Below are 26214 nucleotides of genomic sequence, written 5' to 3' on the forward strand. Positions count from 1 at the left end.
AAAGATATTTTTAATAATATAATAACAAAACTAAAACTTTGGGCAAATACATTGTTTCCAAAATATCAGTTTGATGATTGCTTGGAATAATTTGTGCGATTGGGTAAGCAAAAAATTACTATTTGTTACATGTATATAAACCGCCTTAAAACATTGCAACCAGAAGCAGTTCAAACAAAAAATTGCAAATTATGCTTGATGAACAAAGTGATGTATTGGCGTCTTTTCCAAATGAAATGGATGAATTTTCAAGCTATCAAATAACATTAGCCAAAACCAGAGATATTTTTAATTAAGAAGTTGCATTTGATTCATTATTCTGTCCTACTTTGGAAAATTGTCTAAATCTACTTTCACAACAAATCATACAGGGTACAAATGTTCCAACAGATAAAAATCTCGTTTTTGAAATTTGCAGCTCAGCAGATATTAAAGTAGACAAAAAAGCCGAAAAATGTTGATTCAAAAGTCCAAAGCAAATAATATTTGTAATTTAGTAACTTTTATATTAGTTATGTAATATGTTTTACAGTTAGAAAATTTAATAATATTTCTTTGGAAAAATATATGGTAATTGGTATTCGGTTTTATGTACAATGACGTTTAATTCAAGTAGCACTTTTTTGTTGATTTGTTTGTATTTTTTCTAACAATAAACCTTACACTTTACTATCATTTAAGATTTACTTTTTTACTTGCATTGCTTTTATGGTTGATTTAATGATTATATAATTTTATCATTATATAAAGTTCCACAATTTTTTTCATTAGTTTCAAAACTTTGAATAAATTTTACCCTGTGCAAGATACGTGATTTCTTTTTACAGTCCTTTTCAAAAAGTCTTTTCGAAGTACATTGATCTTATGCAATAAAATTACGATTCCAAAGTAGTGTTATCAATCAAGAAGTACAATAAATAGTTGCATATGTGCTCAATTTTTCATGATACATTACAAATCACAATTCATGAAAATTATTTCAAAATTAAAACTATACAAGAGACAATAAATAAAACAATAAGATATAAAGATAACTTAGATAACTTAATCCAGTAATAAATGGTACTACAAATTTTAAACCAGAATGGCTAATTAACATAAAACTTTTCCTCCAACAAGATAAATCCAAAGTAGTAAATTAATTACAATAAAAGTTCTAGATAATTCATCTTCTTTTTTCAACACATGCATATATAAAAAACATGCATATATTAACGCACATATAAAAGTATTAAAATGGGTATACTGATAATTTAATCTGGGCATAACCTTCTCCTTACTATTCGCCATTTCATATAGTATTTTGAGTAATAAATTGTTCAAAATGTACATTGAAATTGATCAATAATTGCAAATGTTTGTTCAATCAACAAATTTTCAATCAATAAAACAATGCTTGTAAATGTATAGCTATTAGACGTACTCTTATAATGGCATTAACAATTATAAATTCTATTAATGACCAGGTACTTAAATAATTTATTACAGTAATTGAATTAAAAGTGCTTAATTCCGTTATAATAATTTTGTGATCTCAACCACGTAGCAATTAATAATTAATTACTATACAATTAGATTAAAATCAACTTAAAAATTTACAATGCATAAACGAGAAAAGCATATAAAAATAAACAATTTACAGCCGACTAGCGTTTATGGCTCGCATTTAAATAGTTTAATAACACCGACTTGCAGGATGTGCGATACATAAAACGATCGTTAAAAGTATATATAAAATGTTTCACATAATAATTACCCAGAGATTCTAATCAATTTCTGAAACGATCGTTAACCCAAACGAAGGGACTTGGAAAAATCGTTTAATGATACTCGAAATTTATAAATTAACCAAAATATGAATTAACCTTAAATCAACGTTTATATGAAAGAAACAATTAGGCATATAAATTTGAAGTCAAAGGCGCCAATAAATCTATTTTGTTGAAAATAGCAATTGAATTTTACATCAGTAAATATCTTAAATTGATTTTGTGTGTGGGTGCTTTAAGGAAAGTGAATTATAGTTTTTTAGTTAACAAAAGTGTTAAATAATTATTTTTTTATTATTTTTACACATATAGAATATAGATTAAATTTGAACAGACGAGTTTTTCTAAGACAATTATCACGTACGTAATATTCATAATGCCACAATAAAGTATAAAAAAATAGCAAATTAAATACATCTAATAATCTCAAAACTATAAAAATCACCAGCCAAATATACAAAATAATTACGATAATTCAGCAGTATAATTAAATATATAGAAACTCATTACAATAATAATTTAAATTTCCTAAAGGGCGAAGTTTGTATATTTATATACAGATTATGTGAATTTGAAGAGAGAGAAATGTTTTTAAATTATATTTGGAAACGAGGAGTATTTCTGAAACGCTTTTTTATAGTACACAATAAATCAGTTTTTTTTTTAATAATTATATATATTTATATATATATATAAATATTTTTATAAATATATATATATATATATATATATATATAGACATATATAATATTTATAATTAGTAAATATACTAGATAAATATTTCATTAAAATAAATATTTGCATAATAGTTAAAAAACGAAATTTATACCTTCAAAATAGGTAATGTTTGAGTAATTAAATTAAATTAAGTAAATATTTGCACTTTACTAAATAAACAAAATGTGTACAAATGAAAATAACTAATGTTTACATATATGTAATTTTGCAATTTGCAAAATTTAATGTTCAACAATGTATTAAAAATTGGCAGTGAAATTAGGAAATATTTCATTATAGAGGCTTCTTAAAACTTGAGCAAATGAATTTATAGTAGCGCTAATAAATCCAAGTTCGTAAGCTTAAAAAATATTTTATTATATAAAACAAAATTGATTTATATGAAAAATATAAAAGTTATTGAGTTTCAGGACATTTATAGAATTCCCAACAGATTTAAATTAGTTTTACTGTATTGTTTATGGGTCAATTCTGCCATCAAATGGACCAATGCTATTACGCTGCGTTTTTCATATAAAATTGTACTAAAAGTTGTGAAAATGGAATGTATTCGCTATGCGGTCAGGTGTTTTATACCTAAGATCTAGTTTTTTGCATTTATCATTACGACACATCAAAAAGATGCACTTGTGATAAATGCACTTCGTGATCTTTTTTTCATGTTTGTGCGTTTTCTGGGTTAGGTTGTATGCTTGAAACGCTTGATAGCAACAGCAACTACATAGAATTTTAACAGTTATTAGTACCATTTTATATAAAAACCGCAGAGTAACGTAGCCTTAATATAACATTGGTATATGTTATGCCAGATTTAGTCCATTAGCATGAATAGATATGCACTAATTAAGCGGGTTGAAGATCGAAGTTAAAACTTTAATATTGTTCAAACAATTTTAGTTAATACTATTAATTTTGATTTAGCCAAAGCTAATAAAAGTCATAAATCATAATAAATAAAAATAAATAGGAGCAAACAATTCTCTGAGAAAATAAAGTTATGGTAATGAATTGGTAGTAAAAAAAATGTTAAAAATATGTCTTTGCTATGCAATTAGGCGTTCCACACATACCTACAAATCGCACAAACGTCAAATAACAATTTTATCATTATTACATTTTTCTAATGTGCCCTTGATAACACATACGTGAAGTAAGGCTATATGTGTAAATCGTCAGATCGCATTTTGACAGTTTGTACTACCAATTAATACGAAGATAGGTCCTTGATATGGCGTTGCCATAATATTTAGATTTTATGGGCAAATTTGATCCTTAGTTGCAAACGCATGATAGATATGTGGAAATGATTTAATTTATAGTAAATAATTTCCAACTACATAAAAATGTGTTACAAAATATGTTATTTACAAAAATGTAAATTAAGATATCTCATTCTCATTTTTCTGGTTCTAGTTTGATCCGACATATGTCTTTCTCTTACGTATAAATATATTGTTTGGATTTTATTTAATTCATTTATTTTTAATTATTTTATTTTTTTTGTCTATCAAAACTTTATTATACAAAATTGTTGAAGTTTATGAAAAACAAAAAATTAAACCTAAATACAAAAATATAAATGTAAATAAGAGACAGAATATTAACAAAATAAAATTACAAAATATTGAAATAATAATCTTATAACATGAACTAAGGCTGGAACTGAGCATTGGCTACTCTATCGAGTGATGAATGCTTCTATGATGGCACTTTATTTAATAAAATCATTTACTAAGCCATCGTATAACATTTAAACCTCAATCAAAAACAATTTCTAGTCGTGATTCTAAATAAACATTCAATCAAATTCGGCTCCGATAATATTTATTTTTGCGGTTTTCATCGTTTCGCCGTACACAATTTGAGAACGTTTAGCTCGCCGGCGTAGCGTACAATATAACGATCTAACAGCCCCCGGGGCGGCAGCCCATTATGACTTTTATTGCTATTAATAACACGGTCGCTTATCGCTCGCCAGCCGAAACTAATAATTTAAAACCTGACTCAAACGAACGTAAGGAAGAAATTGCCAACTACGGGGTAAGCACGCAGCACAGAGAGGAAACTTAAAACTGGAAAAAGATAAATAAAATTTCCAAATTCAATCCAAAAATCGTAATTCCTAAAATACAATATTATGCTGTATATCGTAGTGCGGTGATTAATTAAAACTTTTTAATATTATGCAGTGTTGATATTCATTTCCATATAAAAATTGTCTAATTAACCCTTTCGCTACGAGAGATTTTTCCGCAGAAGTGCCACTGCCGCACAGACTGACAACATATTTTATTATTTCTCATCATTTTTACTAAAAATGTGTTAAAAACCTAAAAATTGCTATTCTAATAAATTACAAATTACAACACAAAATAGAATTACCAATAGTTAGCTTATAGTAATAAATCCTAAAGCAAGGGCTATCAGAGAACTTGTCGTTTATGGATGACACTCGTAGCAAAAGAGTTAATATTCATATTTGGTTTTAAATTAAAAATTGTATTATTTATTAATAATTGATGACACTAGTAGCAAAAGAGTGTACTATTCATATTTGGTTTTAAATTAAAAAATGTATTACTCATAAATAATTATAATTTTTGGTAAATGTACTTGTTTTTTTATATTTACCAAAAATCTATATTAATCTTATTATTTTGCTAAAATAGGTTGCTCAAAATAATTTTGCTCAAAAAATGCGTGCATAACAGTTAGTTAAACGAGTATTGCGAAAGTTTGAACTATTTCTATACTCGTCGAAATGTTTTTGAAACCGACATAAAAAAAAATTAATACCTTCAAGTGCATTCATACACTAAATAATTTGTGAAAATAATCATTAGATTATGTGACCAAAGTATATGTTACTAAAGTGTTATGTATGAAGTGTACGTATATTCTTTTATATTATATGGTAGATTTTTAAGTTATAAATTTATCAGTGTTTTATTATATACTTACTATACATAGCCGTTTGGCGTACAAATATATAAATGAATAAATAAATAATTAATTAAAAATTTAAGGCTGTTATATTGATAATTCTGAATGTATTAATACGAAAATGAAAATAATTATTATTTGCCTTCTAGTTATTTTTGAAACAAGTCATTGAATAATTGTAACCTAGCACTAATTTGTAATTGAAATATGTATTTCCGAAATAATTTATTATATTAGAAACTCTTTCATACGTTATTATTTATATTCTGTCAGCGTTTATGATCATTTTATTGAAATTTCTTAAAGCAGTTTTAAAATATTGAAATATTTAATAGAAACATTATTTTCATATTTAATAATAGAAGAAATGCCATATTTATTTGTTAATCGGCATGATATCTAACAAATATTTTTAAATTTCTTAAATAATTCTTTCATTAATTCGAATAACTTTAATTTGTTCAACTGCTAAATAAACAATAAACTTTTTCCAGAACCTAAGAAATTCCGAATGCCGCTTTATTATATTTGTATTCAACTTTTCAATTTTGAATAACAAAAATTATTTGTAATTTCTCTGTATTTCTTTGCCCATTGAAAATAATATGTTTTTTTCTGTATTTAAAATTTCAAGAGCAATCAGAACTACTTTACACCTTATAGGGTCCTATAACCTTTTTAATGTTGCATTAGAGGCAACCCATCGGTTATCTATTTTCTAATTTCGTCTAATTGCTAGCATACGATTTATTGTTGCATCTGTACTAACGAAAGGCGATTTTCACTTAAAGTAATATTAAGAGATATAACCTCAAGTAAAAATTTGACATCAAAGCTGCCTAATGTCGGGCTTTAGCGGTAGCGGGAATCGAACCAGCGAACCCGGGACTAGTTTTGGGGCTAGCCCACGTTCGAATCGATTTCGCCTCCACTGGGCCCATTGAAAGTAATAAATGTATTTAAATATTACTGTCTTGAAAACAAAATAATATTTTTGAGTAATAAATAATTAAAAAATAAACATTTCATATGCATTAAGTAAATAACAACAGGAGTAAATACGCACCTGTATTGTGCAAAGCTCGTTGCGCTGCGAAGATAGCGATCAGTTATACCGACAAGCCGCCGGTAGCCATAAACACATCACTCGGCATCTTTCTCCTTCTTCTCTGGCTTCTCTTTTCAATTGCAACATTTTTTCTTAATCTGAAAAAAAAATAATAATATTAGTTATAAATAGTAAATAAAATAAAAATCTGACTATAACAGAATTTCAACAAAATGAAATACATTTAGAGCAAGGATTATTTATTACCTGATAATAATGCTGATTCAGTTATTCAACACAATAGATTCCACAATTAATGCTAAATAATATTTTGGCAAATTTTGGCACAATTAATGCTAAATAATATTTTGGTAGATGTGAAGGGAAACAGTTATTCCGACCAACCAATGCCATCTGTAAAAACAAGCGTGAGGCTTCTGTATGAGAACCGCACCAAATGCTTCAGAACTGTGGTGGAATATGTACAGATCGCACTACGTTTAATCAATTTTTACATCGTTTATTATTCACTATTATAATAAACGAATTAATGTTTCATGTATGTAATGTATTTGTATTTATATTTGTATTAAGGTTATTTAATAAAAATCAAACACAAACAGTACAACTTCACGAAACCTTAAATTGTACGCTATATAGGGTATAGAACATTTTTTATCGGAGAAATATACGTTTTAAACGCTAAAGCTAGTATTGCTATAAAGTTTGAAAATTATATTACTGTATTTACAACAAAATAAATTGTTTATAGTAGCTGATTGATATTCATTGAAAAAAATATTGTTATATACAATTTTTCGCAAAGATTTTTAATGTAATGAAAAAGATAATGGTCATTCTCTGGGTTGCCTTCCAAAAACACTATGTTCTGAAATTACATCGCAACTGTTCGCATAGAACACATTACATAATATAAAACAAACATCAAGTAACTGTCTATAATATTCACATTCGATATATTCTTTCGAATAAACTTAGCTTAAACCCAGCTGATAAAAAAAAATGAGGCGCTGTTTTACATCTGACAGCAATTGGCATTTTTTTGCGCTACACAATTTGCACAAAATATTATTATCATATTATTTGCAATTAGTATTTTGTAAATAAATATTATTTATTTCAAAATGTTCTTTCATAATTTGTATACGTATTATTTTGCAAAATTCACCAAATTATTTTTTATAACCAATAAAGTATTAAATTACAACAGATCTAAAATAAATTTTGTTGACTCGACTTTGTATTCTCGAGTTATGTTTTGTAAGCGTAATATTCAAAAAATAAAAATTGATATATTAATTTTTTAATGCACATCATGAAATCTATTGTATTCCTTTTCTTATTTATATCGATGGTTTGTTTTGACTATGGATCGAGTCAAAGAAGATTTTACGGTCCAATGACTATATCTAAACGTGAAATGGATGAAAAAAAAAGGAAATTGGCAGAATTTAAGGTTCTCATGGATGAAGCTAAAGGGCAAGGTAGCAATAGATACTGCATTTTACCTGAAATATGATTGAATAAAATTAATTTTACAGGGGATCAACTCATTATGCCTTATTTACTAAAAGTTGCTAAAGAAAAAAAAACGAAGAATTTTGGATGCGAATACCTCAACTCATTCTCAAGGAATTATCAACTTCAAGTATGCCAGTGGGATTGCAGAACTCTAAAATTTGAACAAGGAATATGTCGTAATGGCAAAGATGTTTGCAGTTGCTTTCCAGGGCAGAGGGTTTGGATAAAGATATAAAATATGGATGAAAATGAGTGAATTTATACATCCTTGTTATTAAGAATAAATAAGATTTTCTTATTTCATAGAAGTATACTTTTGCGTAAATGTCTCCAAAGTTATAACGCTTTTATTATGTATATAAATCATGGATCCAAATTATTTTATAATATAGTTTTAAAAAATTCTGTAATTAATATTGTAATGATAAATTTATCTAATTCACATTATAATTCAAGAAAACTTGGGAATAAAAATATTTAAAAATATTGGAAACTACATAATTAGTTATAAAAATAAAAAAGTGCAAAATGAAAAATTTGATTGACCTAATATAGGTTCTATAATTTTATATCCGACAAATGTTTTATTATGGGGCAGTTTCTCAAACACTCAGGATCTTAGGTTTATAAATATGTTAACAAATTTCACAGCAATTTTTTTCCAATTTGTTGTAAAACTGAAGGTGTGATAACAGAATAATATTTAATATCTGTGGTTCATTCATATATCTTACAACGATTTAACATGGGTTTTCTACTTTCGTTGGTGAAGTCTTCCACTATGCGGTTGTCGTCGTCTTCTTGAGGTCGACCGCCTCGTACATGAAAATCTGGAAAAGGTAATATTTATAAATTAAACAAATGCAATAAATTTATGGTAACTGACAGCGATGTATGCGAATGTATGTTAATTGACAGCGATAATATACGAGCGATAATATTGATTAGTTTTTGGTATAGATTCGCTGGCATATTTTTTTGTAATTAATTGTTGAAAAATATTTTTTGAACAATTTAAAATTAACATTGCGATAAAGTTTATGCACTAATTATTCTCTATTTTTATTTACAACTGTCCAGTTAAAGACATTTAACAAATTTGTGGAATTTACAATAGTCGGCCATAAAAGGGACATTGTATACTAAAGGGGCATGTTGGAAAAACAACGAAAATGGGTTCAATTATTTTTACAACGAATTTAAAATCATAGAAGACTTTTTTGTAAATATACGAGTTTTACGAAATTATAACTATTTTTTACAATTCAAATAATAAGCCACAATAAAACATTCGATATACATTATTCCAAATACACAATACCATACTGATGATGAAAATGAAGTTATACCACACTATGTTTTCGTTGACAATGTTCATTCGGTTAATTTTTTAGTTGACAATTTTTATCTTTTATTAATCGTGAAACAACAATTTGCCAAAAAATATTTGAAGTAGTTGTAATTTTTTTGAGTTATAGAAGTATACTTACGCTTCAATGTCTTTATTTTTATTTTGTTTTATCCTAGTAGATATGCTGTCGAGATTACTAATTTATAATCAATATTAATTTCCTTGGTTTATATTCTTAGCAGTCTCTGCTTATTATTTTTGTATTAATATATCGCAAAATAAAAATGAAATATAACTTTTGAAATAAACAGTTATTTTAATTAAATATCTAAATATCTATTTCGGTTGATTAAGTCAATTATTACATCGGGAAGTTTTTGCAACTTGCCTTTAGGCAAAATGCCACTTTCAACTAGTCTAACAGTTCATAGAAAATAGTCTTCAAGCAACAATCTACGCAGGATAAAAACATTCAATTTATGTTTATAATTTCAAATACATATAGCCTTCAAATTAATACTAAAAATGAAGTAGTTGTATGACACTATGATTTTCCTCATTATATTGGTTCCAATTGAATGCCAATTTTTTGCAATTTTTTAATTCAGCAATACATGTTGCACAGAATATTTATTTAGTAAATATTACTTTCTTGTTATATGTAAATATTATGTTGCAATACCCAAATTAGATTTATTTCTGATGTAATTTCTCAATTAAAAAAAAAAATCGCAATATTGACAAACTTTAAAACAATGTTTTAAAATAAATAATTATTGTATTACAAGAACAAAATATAAATTTCGTAGTGTCTTCAGTTCTAATCAGTTTGTGCGACGCTCAGTGAATAGAAATTATCGTAATATTCTTTTATTTTCATCATGAACTCAATAGTATTTGTTTCTCTAATTTTATCGATGATTTGCTTTCACTATGGATCAAGTGTAAGAAGATTTGGGGGTCCAATGACATTACCTAAAAGTGTATTGAATGAACAAAAAAGGCAATTGGAGGAATTTAAGGAACTCGTGGAAGAGGCAAAAAAGAAAGCTAGTAAGATATCAAGTATTTTAAATGTATATTTTTTTAAATGTTTATATATAAATTAAAATTAATTTTTTGTATATATTGTAATTTATAATATTTTGTAAATATTGTAGAAGATGAACTCATAATGCCTTATTTGAAAAAAATTGCTGAGGAGAAGGGATCCCAAAATTTTGGATGTAATTATCTCAACTCTTTCTTGGACTTATCAACAGCCAATGGGACTGCAGAACTCTAAAATATGAACAAGGAATATGCCGCGATGGCAACGAGTTTTGCAGTTGTTTCCATGGTAAAAAGTTCGGATAATGATATCAAATATGAATAAAAATGAGTGAGCTGATACTAAACGGTATTAAAAATAAGTGGTATATAATAGAGTTGAAATTTTGTTGAAAGTTATAGGATTACACTTTCGCTTAAATGTTCATATTTTTATAACGTTTTACTCCTAGTTGATACATTGTTGGGTATATGTACTAATCTACAATCTATATTATTTTCTCTGTATATATTAATAGCAGTCTCTGGTTATTATTTTTGTAGTAATATCGCAGAATAATGTTGAATAAAAAGATTATAACGTTTTTATTTAAGTTTGACTCATTTTTGTACTTTATTTTAGTATTGTAAAATAAAAAATAAGAATAATTGATCTGCCCGACGGCAGGTTTATGGTGTAAGACCATCAAATATAGATTCCCCTGTCATTATTATTATTATTATCACCTTAGTTATTATTCATATTTTCAAATGTTTGCTTTAATGCTACCTTTGCATTAATTGCCTTTAATTTCCACCTTTCTTGCAAGTAGTCAATCATCTGCATTCTTCTTCTTCCTATATCATTCAGTTTTTCTATTTCTCCTTTGACAACGTCGTGCCCCAGACACTTTATTTGCTGTCCAATCTAGTTTCCTTTTCTCTTTATGATCGTGCTCAGTAGAGTCCTTTCCATTGCTACTCTCTTCTAAGTACAATATAAAATCAATATCAACATCAGTATCAATACATTATAAATTATATATCCACTTTTATATTAAGTTTTATTTAAGCGATTTGTTATTATATACAGAATCTAATCAAAATTATATTATACATTTCTTAACATTCTAAAAATTTATTTTGTACATTCTTAAAAATTAACATATTATTTACATGATCTCTTATTTACAGATTTAATACAAATTACAAATTTAAATAAACAACGTTAAAATGTATATACATTTAAAACCCTCACGCAAAAATTCCAATAAATATTAATTATTATGACCAGTACTAAATATATACAAAATATTGTATAAAATATTTATATTATATATTAAGATAAATAATATTAGTTTAAATAGATACATCATGTTAATTAATAGCATTATAAGCATAATAAGTATATAGCAAATTTTAAATTCATAATTTGAATAATAAGCAACCACAATATGAAAAAAACCGTTGAAAAATTATTTGAATTTAATATAATGATAAAATTGATCAAAATACTAATCAATCGACACTTTTTCGCTTTTATCAAAATAAAGATAATTTTAAAATAACGTAAGAATTTTGAGGTCGCCTAAATATTCTTCATTTTATAATTAACGATTTGTTATTTTACATTATAAATATTGTCATAACATTAACATATTGTATGCGAAAAATATTAAGGAGTCATAATGAAAAAATCATGGGAATTCATAACTTATTCAAATACACAAATTAAAAATTTACATTTAATTTACATTTTAAATCCTTTGCGTGATTTGAAAAAAATTGCATTCGCTTTAGACATAATCTAATACACTTGTTTTCCTAGTTTTATTGCATTTTTACCAAACTTGTCAAGTTTGATACAAAAAGTTTTGAAATCATTTTAGGCTCTCCGCATATAAATAACTTTGAAGCTCGTCCATATTTAAATAATCTTTTCAAATTATTAATACCCAAAAAATTTAATTTAAAAAAAATTATTGGATCGAATAGAAAACAGAAAATAGTTTTAACAAAAATCTGTACTCTCTACTATAACGAATAATTTAGCCTTTTCATCGATTAATATTTAAATAAATAATGCTTTCAAAATATTAGAAGCTATAAAAGAGTTAATGTAATCAGAACCCAAAAATATGATTTTTCACACAATATCGAATTTTATAAATGTATAGTCAACGTATACATTATTATAAGTCATTTTTCCATACACTCACCTAATCAGTTTTATAAATATGTTAACAAGTTACTCAGCACACATATGCCATTTTGATGTAAAACTGCAATGTACAATAATATAATAATATTTAATATTTGGGGTACATTTATATTACAACGATTTAACGTGGGTTTTCTGCTTTCGCTGGAAATGTCTTCAGCTATATGGTTGTCGTCGTCTTCTTGAGGTCTGCCTCGAAGACGAAGATCTAGAAGAATTAATGGAACTTCATGGTTAAAGTAAAATGATAAAAGTTTGAACAAAGCTAAATTGAAAAATTCTAATTTTTATGTTATAGTTTTCTTAAATGTCATAGATATATGTACTTACAAACAAGCAATAAATAATTATCAAAATAATTATTCTCTATCTTCTGTATAAAGTATTCCAAAATTCAAAACATTTTGTAAAAAAAAACTGAGTAACATTATATAATTTAAATTACACGACGTATTAAATACATTATGCAATTTTAAAAAAATGATATAAAAACTCGCTTTCCAGAGCGTAGGATTCGTCAAATGAAAATATTCCACAGGTCCAAAAGTTACAGTGACATTCAATTCAAACATTTCCTTGGTTTTGAGATATGCCCACGCTCAATTCTTCATTAAAGAAAAATATTTTTTCAACCACAATTGTCATACAAATCAAAGCGCACGAACGTAGGAATTTTTATATATATTTTTTTTACAACATAATTCTTTCTTTGTCTTTCTGATCCCACGTAATAAATAGATTCTCCGTTAATTTTAATTATGTTTTCTTTAATTTTTGTTAAATATACAACAATGATCTGATTGTTGGTAACGTTAGTTACCAATCTGATTGTTGGTAATGTTAGTTGGTAATATACACCAAAGATCTGATATTTTGTTATGTTAACATTAGCGTGATCTTTAATATGGTCTGAGTCTCACAAATGCTTTCAATTTGTTAAATAAAATTTTCAAAAAATTTTAACGCTTAATATAAACTTTAAGATAGTTTGCACTTCAAACAGAGTTTCTTATGGTAATAAAATGGGTAAAATTCTAATTGTTTTTCAGACTCTAGGTTATAAAACTTAGGGACAAATGAATAAAAATTTTGAAAACAACTTCATTTTGATCACAAATTAAAAAAATTCAACTTTTCATAGCCATATAATATTTTAAAGTGTTCAGTTTGTCTATAAACTTTATTATTGTGCTAAGTTTCATCAAATACTCATGTGAATAAACTGAAGATTCTCCTTGTGAGCTTCATTATAGATTTATTATATCATTCAATGAACTAAGAAGATTTGACAAAACTGATAAAAAATCTAGCAAGAATACAATTGAAAATTTCTTTATAATTATTATGAGTTTTTCCAATATTATTATTCGGTTGATAAAAAATTCTAGAAAATTATGTTCAATATTTTTTGGTATCATTGACCTATTGTTGTTAATTTTGAGCATAAGATTAATGGCACATACTTCAAGAATACGATTAATAATTTTCTTCAAATTATTTCTATTATTTTTTTTAAAATTATTTTAATAGGTACAGACGTTGGGTAGAGTGGGACCTAAAGGTACGCGGATAAAAAAGGTCCACCACCGATATCTCAAAAATAAGTGAAATTAGAAATATTTTAACGACAATATTTGAAAGTAGAGGTGAAAAAATGAATAACCAGCCATCGCCTTGATTTTTACAACGATTTTTCTTGCGAGATAAACGACTATGTTTAAAAATTCATAACAAAAGCATTTTCTTTCTTTGTTAGTTTTTTTGGTTGTGAGCACAGTTGTTACGTGATCTTAATATAATTTTTAAGTATAGGTACGATTACTAAATAAAAATAAAGAAATAATTTAGGTAAAAAATGCAACTTTACAAGAGATAAATTAAATAAATAGTTATTTCAACTCTGTTTATAAATATTTCTGACAAAATACCAGATCAAGGTTATATACAGTGTTATCTCCGTAAAAAATGTATTCATCGGATTAATATTCTGCATTGATTAAATAATGTAGCTATTATTTCGTAAAATTTCTTTAAAATTGATAAGTAGTGACAACGGTTTTCACTTGGAAATATAGATATCAATTTTTTTCTAAGTGAAAACAACCTTGATACGGCATTACTGCACCAAGAAAAAGTCATCACTATTACAATAATTGTAATAATAAAATTCATCACATAGAGATGAAACAACTGTTTGGGTTGCCATCTATAATAAAAAACAAACGTAATTTGTAAGAAACTAATCACAACAGTTTATAGGACCCATAAGTTCTGATTGCTGTTCAAATAACATAAAATAAAAAAAAATTGATAAGACATTGGTCTTGTTTGCCCCCTGGCCGTCCCATTTTACCCCGCCCGTAAAGTGAAGAGGACCAGGTGGCAAATTTAGGTGAAGGTAAAAAACAGCAAAAATACATATTTCTATAATGATGAATTTGATGGGAGTTTTACTGAACATAGTCAGATAGTTTGTTTAATATGTGTTATTTATTGTGATATTATTGGTTTGGTTTTCACAAAGTCGAATTGGACCTTTGTGTCCCGCTATATTATACCCTATATTAATACGTTCAATTCATTATTGTTATATATTCGTTATTGTTTTATATTGTTAGTTTTGTCGTACTAATTCATCACTATTTTCTAATTGTGATGCGCAGTTGTAATATTTACCGCGTTCCCGAGGTAGCGGCAACGCAGTGTGCTCCGGAAGTTCGTTCTCTGGCTCGTGAATGACATCCGGAAAGTCTGGGAAATCTGGTCTAGAGATCCTCTCAATTATCTCGCCTGGAATATGCAAAATGCTTTGAATTTATTAACTCAATTTAAAGCCATACATTACGAAACTACGAGAGTAATTCGTTAATGAGATATGTAAGAAATTAATGTCACTAAAATCAATGTGACTAAGTAAAGTTCTAGTATTTTAATCAAATAACAATTCGTGATTAACTGAGTAACTTGCAGAAGAAGAAGAGTTTTCTGTTCTTCTCTTCAACACTGATTACTTCTTGTTTTTTCTTTTTCCGAAATTTCCAGTTATGCTGAATCAAATTAAAAAAATAATATGTATGTGTATAAGTCGTTGTCTTGTAAGTGAGCCAAAACTTGATTGGTTCTCAAAAATGGCAAAAAATTGTAGAAACCTAATATGAGCATGGTAAAAGCTGTATTGATATTAATAATATTTATTATAAATTCCAGAATATTTCTTTCCAAATATACAAAATTTGATGTTATTTACCTCGATCATGCGTAGGCCAGACTTGAGTGGTTGTTGCCATCGTCGTGGTCGTCGTCGTTGTGGTTGTGGTAGTTGTTGGTTTTGGAATATCTGTAATTATAAAGTATATTACAACATTGTTCGAAAAAATTTCTAATAACATTCGAATATTAAAAAACATGTTAAATATAAATGAACATGTTGACATTACATTTTACCATGTAAATAAACTTAAAAATTGAGTAATTGGTCAAAGTTACAATCAATTCTTTTTTAGCATTGAACAAGCAATTGCCACAAAATTCCAAACTTTTGAAAAAAACTTTTTTTTAATTTTCAAGCTTGCAAAAATTTTAAAATATGGTACGAGAAGTTCTAGTAATTATTATAGAGCATCAATATTTTTTTCGTTCTTTATTCTTTGTTAAAGCACAATTTCTCAAGTCTATATTCATTAATTCGAGTTAATCAACTTATTTTTATAAGCAAGTACTAGACAAGGATTCGATTCGAGTACCCCTCTATATGCAAATCAAGCGCAGGTTTTATTTACTATCAATATAAAATGATTAAAATTAGCGGCGATTTTATATTATGTATGCTGACATTCTAAATATTTAACTTAATTCCCTCATATATTAATATAATGCACCATGCATAGACTGAACAGAATAAAATAAAGTTGAGCTTTTTAACTACGTGTTCAATTAATTCAATTGCAGAGAATTGTTGTAGAGAAGTATTCTCATTTAAAGTTTCTTTTAGTTTTTTTTTCTTTTGGATTACACTTTGAAAGTGGATTTGCTCTACTAAAAATAACAATGAATCAAGTTCTGTTGTTGAAATAAATTAGAATGTTTATTAACTCATTATAACGTAATTGTAATATGGTTAGCAAAAATCACACGCCTATAATATTGCTTATAAGATTCTAATAAATATAATTGATAATTATTATTAATAGTTGTTCGTATAATTGAATAATCAGATCTAACATTTTATTTGTCCTTAAAATTCTAATTAAAACATTCAAATTATAAGAAAATAATAACTTACGCCACGGTGTTTAATATATTAGAAACATTTTTACAACCTATTATTTCCAATATAAAATTCCTCCCAACACAATTATACAACTGTGAATACTTATATAATTGATTATTAATCAAATAATTTTAAGTACAATTATTATTTAAAGCAGTTAAACATAGTAAGTTATATAATATTATTATTTATTTATTTACTATTTGAATGTTTATATTTTTATGTAGATATGTAGACAAATAATCTCATTAAATATTTTAGCAATATGTTAATATTATGTAATGTAAACAAAATTTGTACCTATTATTGATATCTCTAAAAAATATTAAATATTCTAGAATTCACATGTCTAATAATTGTTTATGATCGCCATATGACATTCTTTAATTTTTTATTGGATCCCAAAACCGCTGTACTTGCTCACCCAAAAATTAAACCAGTTTTGCTTTCCGTTTATACACGTAAAATGTTTTCAGAATCAAACAAATCGGGTGCTCCGTTCTAGGCTAGACCTGCCTTTGCACAAAATTTATATCAATAGAAACCGAATATTTGTTGAATCATTCAAATCGATTGATCAGTGCTCTCGAAATCGTGAACTAAAATTTGTGTCAGAACATACATACAAAGTTACATACATACTACACATATACAACCGCGGTTGCCATTTTTAACGGTATTCCATAATGTTGAAAAAACCTTAAAATGTAAAGATATGCAAAAATTTTATATTCGATTTTTTTGCGATTACTATAACTTACTCTACGTAAAGTTAAAAATTTGAATTTAGATTATTTATAACCTGATAAAACTTTCCGAATTATAATACAGCTTAGTACAAGCGGCTTCGAAGTGGTCAATCGAACGCCGTCGATATTGCGCTGCGGTATAAATTATGCCGCCGATAATGCCCTAATGTGCGATAATAATAGAAACCGCGGCAACTTGAAGCGGATATTTGCAACGAAATGGGTCCCAAACCGCATGACCAGTTCGCACCGTGACCGCGGACTATCGAACGTTCGTGATGGAGAACGCTCTGCCGGCCAAGCGATAACGTTTCATTACCGCCGTCCGGGCTAATGTACGAATGCGTTTGCGGGAGCGGTTGAATGATGTGCAGAGAATATACTCGTCGAGAGCAAAGCTTAGCAAATTGACGCCAACGATTCAGGTTATATTTACATTGGAGAATAAATAAAAACACTGTGATTACTGTGACAAATCCAAATTTAGGTGAATCTGTGTTAGTGGCATTTGGTAAGTTTATTGAGCCAATTCTCCAGATAAAATGATAAACCTGCTAATATAAAATATTCATTTATTGTCTCCACTCTATTACATTATTCTTCTCTATATCATTATCCGCTCATCTCACTATGATCTCTCATTAACTGTTCTCTACTACTATATATTCATTATTCTATTGTCACTATCATCCAATCATAGCTAAACTTATATAGATCAATACTATTACTCATACCAACATTCATACCAAACAGCATCGACATCTAAGCACGGCTGACAATCCTAACCTACAAATGTCAGATGACAATGTTATCATGAGCGCAATTTTTATTCTCACTTATGGTAACACACGCGTGAAGTCTAACTAACTTCCCGTAGGGCAAGTTATAGTAAATAGCAAAAAAATTGAAAATGAAAATTTTTATATATCTTTACGTTTCAAAGGTCTCTGAATATTTTGGCATAACTTAGAAAAAATGGATGTATGTGTGTGTGTATGTGTGTGCGTGTGTGTGTGTGTATGTGCGGATACAAATTTTAGTCGACGATTTTGGGAACACTGATCAACCGATTTAAGTAATTTAAAAAACATTCGATTCCTATTGATAAGGAAACGTGCTGATTAGTTTTTGGCGAAGGCAGGTCTAGCCGTTCCGCCACAAACGGTAATTCAGTTTTTAAGAGAACGGAGCGTCCGATTTTAATAATTCGAAAACAAAAAATTGTACTGATAAAATGAACAACTGGTAACTGGTTTTCGGAAGGCAGATCTAGCGGTTTCGAAGATCTAGTACAAAAAGTTAAAAAAAGCCATTTGGCGGTCAAAAATGATCATTATACATATGCACATCAAATTATCAGATAATTTATAAAGATTTTAACAACAAGTATAAATTTTGTTTACATTCCTATGGGTTCCGTACCAATGTTTATCTGTTAGACGGCGATGCGGCGCTTACGCGCTTTGATATTTTGTGTCTACGCAGTTAAAGCAGTACGATTGCTTTGAAAAAAAGTTCAAAATTTCCAAAATATTTCAAAATAATTTTGTCTTCAAAAATACTGTTTTTTTTTTCAAAAAAAAGTAAATTTTTGTCTTCTTTTTTAAAAAAAAATAATTTTGGGTACGGGAAGTTCCAGCAATTTACCTTAAGGCACGATGCCCTGCGCCCCACTAGTTAATATATATTCTGACATTTGTGTCATTTGAAGGTAAGGTTTTAACGCAAATATACAGCTTTTTGACAGTTTTTGACTACCAACTTATGCGATTATCAATAAAAGAGATCGGTAATTCAAAATATCTATTCATCCAAAGAACTCTTTATTTCGAAAATAATCCAAATCAGTCTAACAAATTTCATTGCATGTTTTCTGAATTTTTGAAATCGATTCAAGAGTTTTCGGTAAACATTAAATTTAAACTTCCTTCAAAAAATGCAACAAATTTTTGAAATTTTTATAATTTTAATAACAAACGATGTTTTTTGTAATAATTTAGTATGTTCTGTAAGACAATGATCTCTATCGTCAAAAGAATTTCATAAAAATCGTCATAACCTAATTATTTTTTCAGCAGTTAATTACGTAGAATCTATGGGATACGGAAATCTATGGGACGGTCTGGGAGATCTTTATTTAAAACTAATCAGCACGATTTCCATCCAATATCTTTCTATCGGTTCTTGAATTTTGAATTATTTATGTAGATTAAGCATCGTGAGCTGAAACGTCGACAAAATTTTTTATGATCTTCTGCTATTCATAAAAAAATTGCTAGTTGGTGGTCGAGCAAAACTAATCAAACTTAGTTAGTTCTTGTCGATCGCTTTCTGAAAATTTTGAAATCGGTCAAGCCGTTTTTGAGAAATCGTCGACAAAAGGTCAAAAAACGGTTCACATACACATACATACTTTTTAACTTCCCGTAGGGTAGTTATAGTAATGGGGCGAAAATCAAATATATTTTTTTTTGCATTTATTGATGTTTTGAAGGTTTCTGAACATTTTGGCATACCTCAGAAAAAATGGATGTGTGTGTGTGTGTTTTGTAAATCCGCATTTTTTTGTCCACGTTTTCAGGCGACGGATCAATCGATTCCTATTGTTAGGAAGATGTGCTGATGTTTTTGGCAAAGGCAGGTCTAGCCATTACGGAGATACGGAGCAATGACTGCAGAAAATAGAAATCAAATTTTTGAGAGAACGGAGAATCCGATTTGATTGATCTAAAAAACATTCAATTTGTAATGATTGGGAGAATAGGTGATTAGTTTTTAGCAAAGACAGGTTCAGCCATTTTGAAGATACAAAGCTAAATGTACAAAAAATGGCAATTTTTGAGAGAACTAAGCGTCCGATTTGAATGATACAAAGAACTGTTTATGCTTGTTTCAACAAAATAATTGCTTTTAGAAAAAATGTGTGTTTTTTTTAAAAAATTTTTTTTTTGTATATTGAAAATAATTCAGATATTAAGTTTAATTCGAATTAAAGTTCTAATATACTTTAAACAAATAATTTCAATATTGCATTTCAGTTTATATAATTTTTATAAATATTAGACAATGTACGGAAAGTTCCAGCAATTTGCCTTAAAGCACGATGCCATGCACCCCACTGGTTATATTATGCTCTCATTCGATTCATAATGACTTGAAACGTCGAGGAAACTTAAATTTATCTTCAAACTTTTTTGCAAAAAAAGCACGCAAAGGGAGCAAAAAGAAGGAATTAATTAGCATAGTTGTAGCTAATCTCTTATTAATGCATCGTCCAACTTATAATATTTAATCACAATCCCATATCTCAATATATTATGATATTTCATTTCATTTTAATTTGATACGCAATAAAATCAAGAAAAATGTATCTAAATTACGCACACGATACGCACATCAAATTGGAGGAATCAATCCATATTTTTCAATTGAGTTTGCTCAAGCGTCGATTCGATTTTTTGCCGTCGCATTTTTCACTCTCTGATTTTTATCCTTTCGCAATCCGCATTAACATTTTGTCTGTGTGACCGAGTGCACATTCGCAAGTGCACATGAGCGGATTGCGCAGCAGCACGAATGCAATTGTATTAATTCCGGTTCGATTCTCGAAACGGCCGCCGGTTTCCCTAAAACTGGAGCACGAGAGCATTCTGTGAAACTGTAAATCCATTCGATGAAACGCGTTCGTCACCGCAAAACCGCGACGCGCCACTAGGCGAGCGACCGAGGGTCCCGTGAATTGTGACATGTGCGGGTCGCGTGCTGCATTTTGGCGACAACTGTTCAAATATTTATAGCACTTGACGCCGCCGATGAGCGATTGCTCAAATGGAATGCAGGTGGAAGTGTCCACACATCAATTTAATTTACGAATGTGCGGGGTATTAAATAGAACGTTGATATATGCAATGCTGATACGATATTTAAGAGCAAATTCTATGTACCATTTTCATAGTAATGTATGTTCCCAAAGCGTACTAATTGTAAATTGTAGTCAATAGAGTCGTAAATGTTACAAATAAATCAAAAGTTGTAACTTCAGTAGACAAAAATCCAATGTTATAAAAATCAACAATACCAGTTGCAACCAAAACAATGATCGAACAGGAATCAAATGTCTCATAACCTTATAATTATTAACTTCCCGAAAGAGAAGTTTATGTTTTCATAAAAAAATTCGATTCGTTCGAATCGAATGAGACCAAATTTGAAACAAGAATCTGTGTGTGTGAACAGATTTTTTAATATCATTTATTCGTGCAATTATTATTTTTTTGTTATAGATTTATTTAGCAATCAAAAAATTACGATATTTCTGTATGCTTTAATGAGGAGTGAAAGAATGTTGAAATATGGTAAGATCCACCGATCTCTATTAATATGTTGCTTAAAATATATATCTTTATTGATTGTAATTATATATTATCAAGAGGTCATTTTCTCTTTAATCTTGAGTTTTTTCGGGGGCGAATGATTTTCTTTAAATATTTATTTTGGTGCAACTTTAATCTGTTGCAGTATTTTGATGACAATTCCTCGTAGGTTTCGTACACAGTCAACATTTTTAGATCGCCGTAGACAGTTTGAATGGTGACATATCAGGGAGAGTTGAGAATTGCTATAATAATTTACAAATTATAAATCATATAATGTTATATATTATAAATATGAAAAAAAAACTTGACTACAGGCTCAAAAATTAAAACACTTATTCGACAGGGTTGCAAGCTATGTATATATACTGCGCGCTGCTAAAATGCAAACTTTATTTCATTTTTGAAATTAAACCGTTTTTCATATGCCTCTAATATTTTACGTCGGTCAGTTTAGGCATAAAATTAATCATTTGATCTAAATCCCAGAAGAGAAACGCGCGGGTTCTCCTCATTAGTAAAAAAAAGTCCTAAAATTTTAAGAATTGCAGATTTAACCACTAGGCCAGGCTGATACACTTATGTGACAGGGTAGCAAGCTATGTATACTGCACGCTGCTAAAACGCAAACTTTAATAGTTAATTTTTATAATCAAACCGCTTTTCATAAGCCTCTAATATTTTACGCCGATTAGTTCGGGCTAGGTTCATCAAAACCCCGGAAGATCAAAGCGCGGGTTCTCCTTATTAGTAAAATTTATGAGAGTTGCAAATTTAACACAACTACACTCAATTTCATAGCTAAATACGATTTTTAGATTAATTTATATTTTAAATATAGAAGTTTGGAAATATTAGATTTAAACATTTTTCTTGTATGACTCTACTTTTCATTTATTTTATTATGCGTTGTGTAATATAAATTACAATAAAGCAATTAGAAAGGGGCTGTATTTTTATTAATATAAATTCAAGAAATAAAGACTTTTTGATGTTCAGATAGAACTTCATATCTTTGTCGGATTAATAGACTAGATAAGAAGTCACAGAACTCAACGTCAAATTAGAGTGATAGTATTGTGCTTGTTACTATCATGAAAAAAATAAGATATTTTTCCATGTAGTTTGAAAATTATTGAAGTGCAACCTAGAGTTTTAGTGCAACTGTGACTATTTTTTGCAGTTGTGGTACATTTTGTTCATACGAGCTTTGGACCCGTAATAATGTTTCAAGAACCACAGTAGAAAATAATGACATAATTTCATCAAGTTTTCTAGACTTAAGATTATATATTAACCTGTTTAAAAATTTCAACGTTGATCGACTTCGAAAGATCCTTTAATAGGCTGGTACTTAATAAGGAATAGGGCGTCAAGTATTACGATTTTCAATATAATGTTGAAATATAACTGAATTTTTTTTAAAATTCTGGTAATAATTCATAACGAGATTTTGATGTAATATCTTCTTGTAACAAAATTTACATTAAATTTTCAAGTAAAAAGCAAATTATTACATTACTCTCTCTATATATCAATAACTTCAGATAATCAACAACATCCACCCAATAAGTTGCCTTGATTAAACAAGTGATTGATTTGAAATGCTAGTAATTTACTTGAGCAGATTGCTCTGTTTGACTTCGAATATTATTGATATCGCATTTGTAGATGAGCATTTCCGTCTCTAATTAGAACACGCGAATTTGGTCAGAAATTTGATCGTGAAACCATGGCATCTGCGCTGGCAAAACCATAACTTAGTTTACGTCTCTGCTGCAAACACATGCTCATTAACTGGCGTTTTCGGTAATTACCATGCATCATCGTAAATTTATATGTTGGGGATATAAATGATAAAATTTCAAACGTTTAACAACTGGTAATAAATGATAACACATATACTAATGTTGGAATTAGGTAAATAATGTAGCATTAATTTAGAAAAAATCATTTTAAATATAAATTGGAGATAAAGGCCTCTTATGGAGTAAAAGGGGACAGATGAAAAATATAGAAAACATATTTCTACATTCACGAAACGACTGAAAAAAAAACTGAATATATTGCGATAGTTGCTTGTTTAATATGTGTTATGTGCTGTGGTTTATGTTGCTTGGTTTTCTAAAAGTCAAAAATACTGATATGCTTATATGCCTAATGCTTATATTATGTAATAGGATGTTGAATGGGATATTTCTCTCGATGATGCATCTAATACAGCTTCATAAATAATCACAAAAATACGTGAACTATTTTCAATCTTGATAACTATATGCAACAGACCCTCATTTTTTTCAGATATTTATTTATATGTCTAGCACAGAAACGCATGATTGGATGCAGCTGGTATATAATAAAATATTTCTACTAATATGTTAGTATATTGATAAGTGTCTATGAAAAGTAACAAAATAAATAAATATGTAGTATTTGTTGATGCTATTTGTGATATTAGATTATAACATAATGAGTAATTAACATGAACTTTTCAAGAGGTCTATTTTTATTACCCCTTAAAAAGACTTATTAGTCTTATTTAGGTTTAGAAGTTTTTACAAAAAAAATCTTATCCCAAAAATTAATTTACGCTAGTGAAATTTGTTTTTTCATAAATTTAAATATCAACTTATTGAAAACTTGAGTTTACCGAGACACATCTTGATTCTGTTTCGCAGAGTCATTTATATAAATTTTATTGAAGAAATCATATTCCGTAAATAAATTTAGGCTAGCGTAACTTCCAATAAATATATTATACCATAAATTTAAATATCAACTTATTTGAAACTTGAGTTTACTGAGGCAGATCTTGATTCTGTTTCGCAGAGTAATTTATATAAATTTTGTCGAAGAAATCGTATTCTAAAAGTGATTTTTGGATAGCAAAATTTTAAATAAATTGATTTTTTCATAAATTTAAATATCAACTTATTTGAAAATTGTGTTTATTGAGGCACATCTTGATTTTATTTTGCAGAGCCATACATATAAATTTTGTCAAGGAAATCGTATCCCAAAAATGATTTTAGACTGGCAAAATTTTCAACAAATTAATTTTTCCACAAATTTAAATATCAACTTATTTGAAGCATGAGTTTATCCATCTGTGAATTTATTGAGAGCTATAACTGGCATGGTTATAGAGTTGATAGTCAAAACAAACTCCGAAAAATATTGTAGACCTATAGGAGGTGTCGACTGATAAATATAAGAGCTTTTAGGTAAACCAAAAATAAAAAATAAACTTTTATTACTGGTTCAGTTATTATAATTCATTATTACAAATTATTTGTAACTTTATCATTAAAAATTAAGTTTTAAACATAAATTCGTTTGGTATCGTAAGACATAAGATGTGCCTAAATGTGTATTTTATTAAGTTCAGTTCAAAAATGTAAATTTCAATATATAAAATGTATTTTATATAATGGTGGATTGGTACATAAGTCTCCCCTTGGGTGTTATACATCTTCATTGAAATTTTACACCAGTACATTAATATGTAACATACAAGTAGAAAACAGTGTATTGTATTTTTGTGAGAAAAAAACAGTTTTGCCCGTTCTTAAAAAAATCACACATCAGTATTTAGCAAAGTAAAAATGGTACTAATTACATTTGTAGTTGGATCAGTATATAGCTTGGCATGTCGTGTGTATCAGTAAGAAATGTGACTTAATTTAAAAACATTCAATTTATAAAAATAAAACATACTGTTAACAATAATTTAAATTTTACTTTATAGACCTAGTTTCATTGAGGAAAAATATATGAAAAAATGTACCTATATAACACATTTTAGGAAATATTGTATAAAATTTATAAAGCAATATTTAAATGTAAGAACACCAATTAAATATACCAAAGCTTATGAAAATAAAAGTTGTTATTATGTAGACTACACATATTAGGTAACAAAACATGGAATATCCGTAGTCCTTGTGTGTTCAATCGAAATTGCATAAACCACATTTAGTCAATTGTAGTGCAGTGTTCTGGTCTCATTATTTATCCCGGACCATCTATTGAACATTTTCGACAGGTATGGGGTTTTTGGAGGATACAATATATAGCTTATATACATACATTTGTATATATATATATATATATATATATATATATATATATATATATACGCAAAATGTTCTTGCGCTTGAACGATTCCTGTAACTTGAGCA

At 28.0% G+C, this 26214-nt stretch overlaps 1 protein-coding gene across 1 annotated transcript in view; it reads right to left on the minus strand.

Annotated features, from left to right (window-relative positions):
- Nucleotides 1–11283: 11283 nt before the first annotated feature.
- The window catches only part of LOC113371104 (opioid-binding protein/cell adhesion molecule homolog), a 353176-nt gene continuing 338245 nt past the window's right edge, over nt 11284–26214 (minus strand). Inside the window, exons 9-12 of the mRNA XM_026611749.1 lie at nt 15889–15978; nt 15318–15431; nt 12673–12849; nt 11284–11408 (exon numbers count right to left, since the gene is read on the minus strand). Of these exons, the coding sequence (XP_026467534.1) occupies nt 11284–11408; nt 12673–12849; nt 15318–15431; nt 15889–15978 (506 nt within the window). The remainder of the gene's footprint in view (nt 11409–12672; nt 12850–15317; nt 15432–15888; nt 15979–26214) is intronic.

This window comes from Ctenocephalides felis, unplaced genomic scaffold, assembly GCF_003426905.1.
Source record: "Ctenocephalides felis isolate EL2017-DRISC unplaced genomic scaffold, ASM342690v1 CF-g0.4_SCAFFOLD_01492, whole genome shotgun sequence".
Lineage (NCBI taxonomy): Eukaryota > Metazoa > Arthropoda > Insecta > Siphonaptera > Pulicidae > Ctenocephalides > Ctenocephalides felis.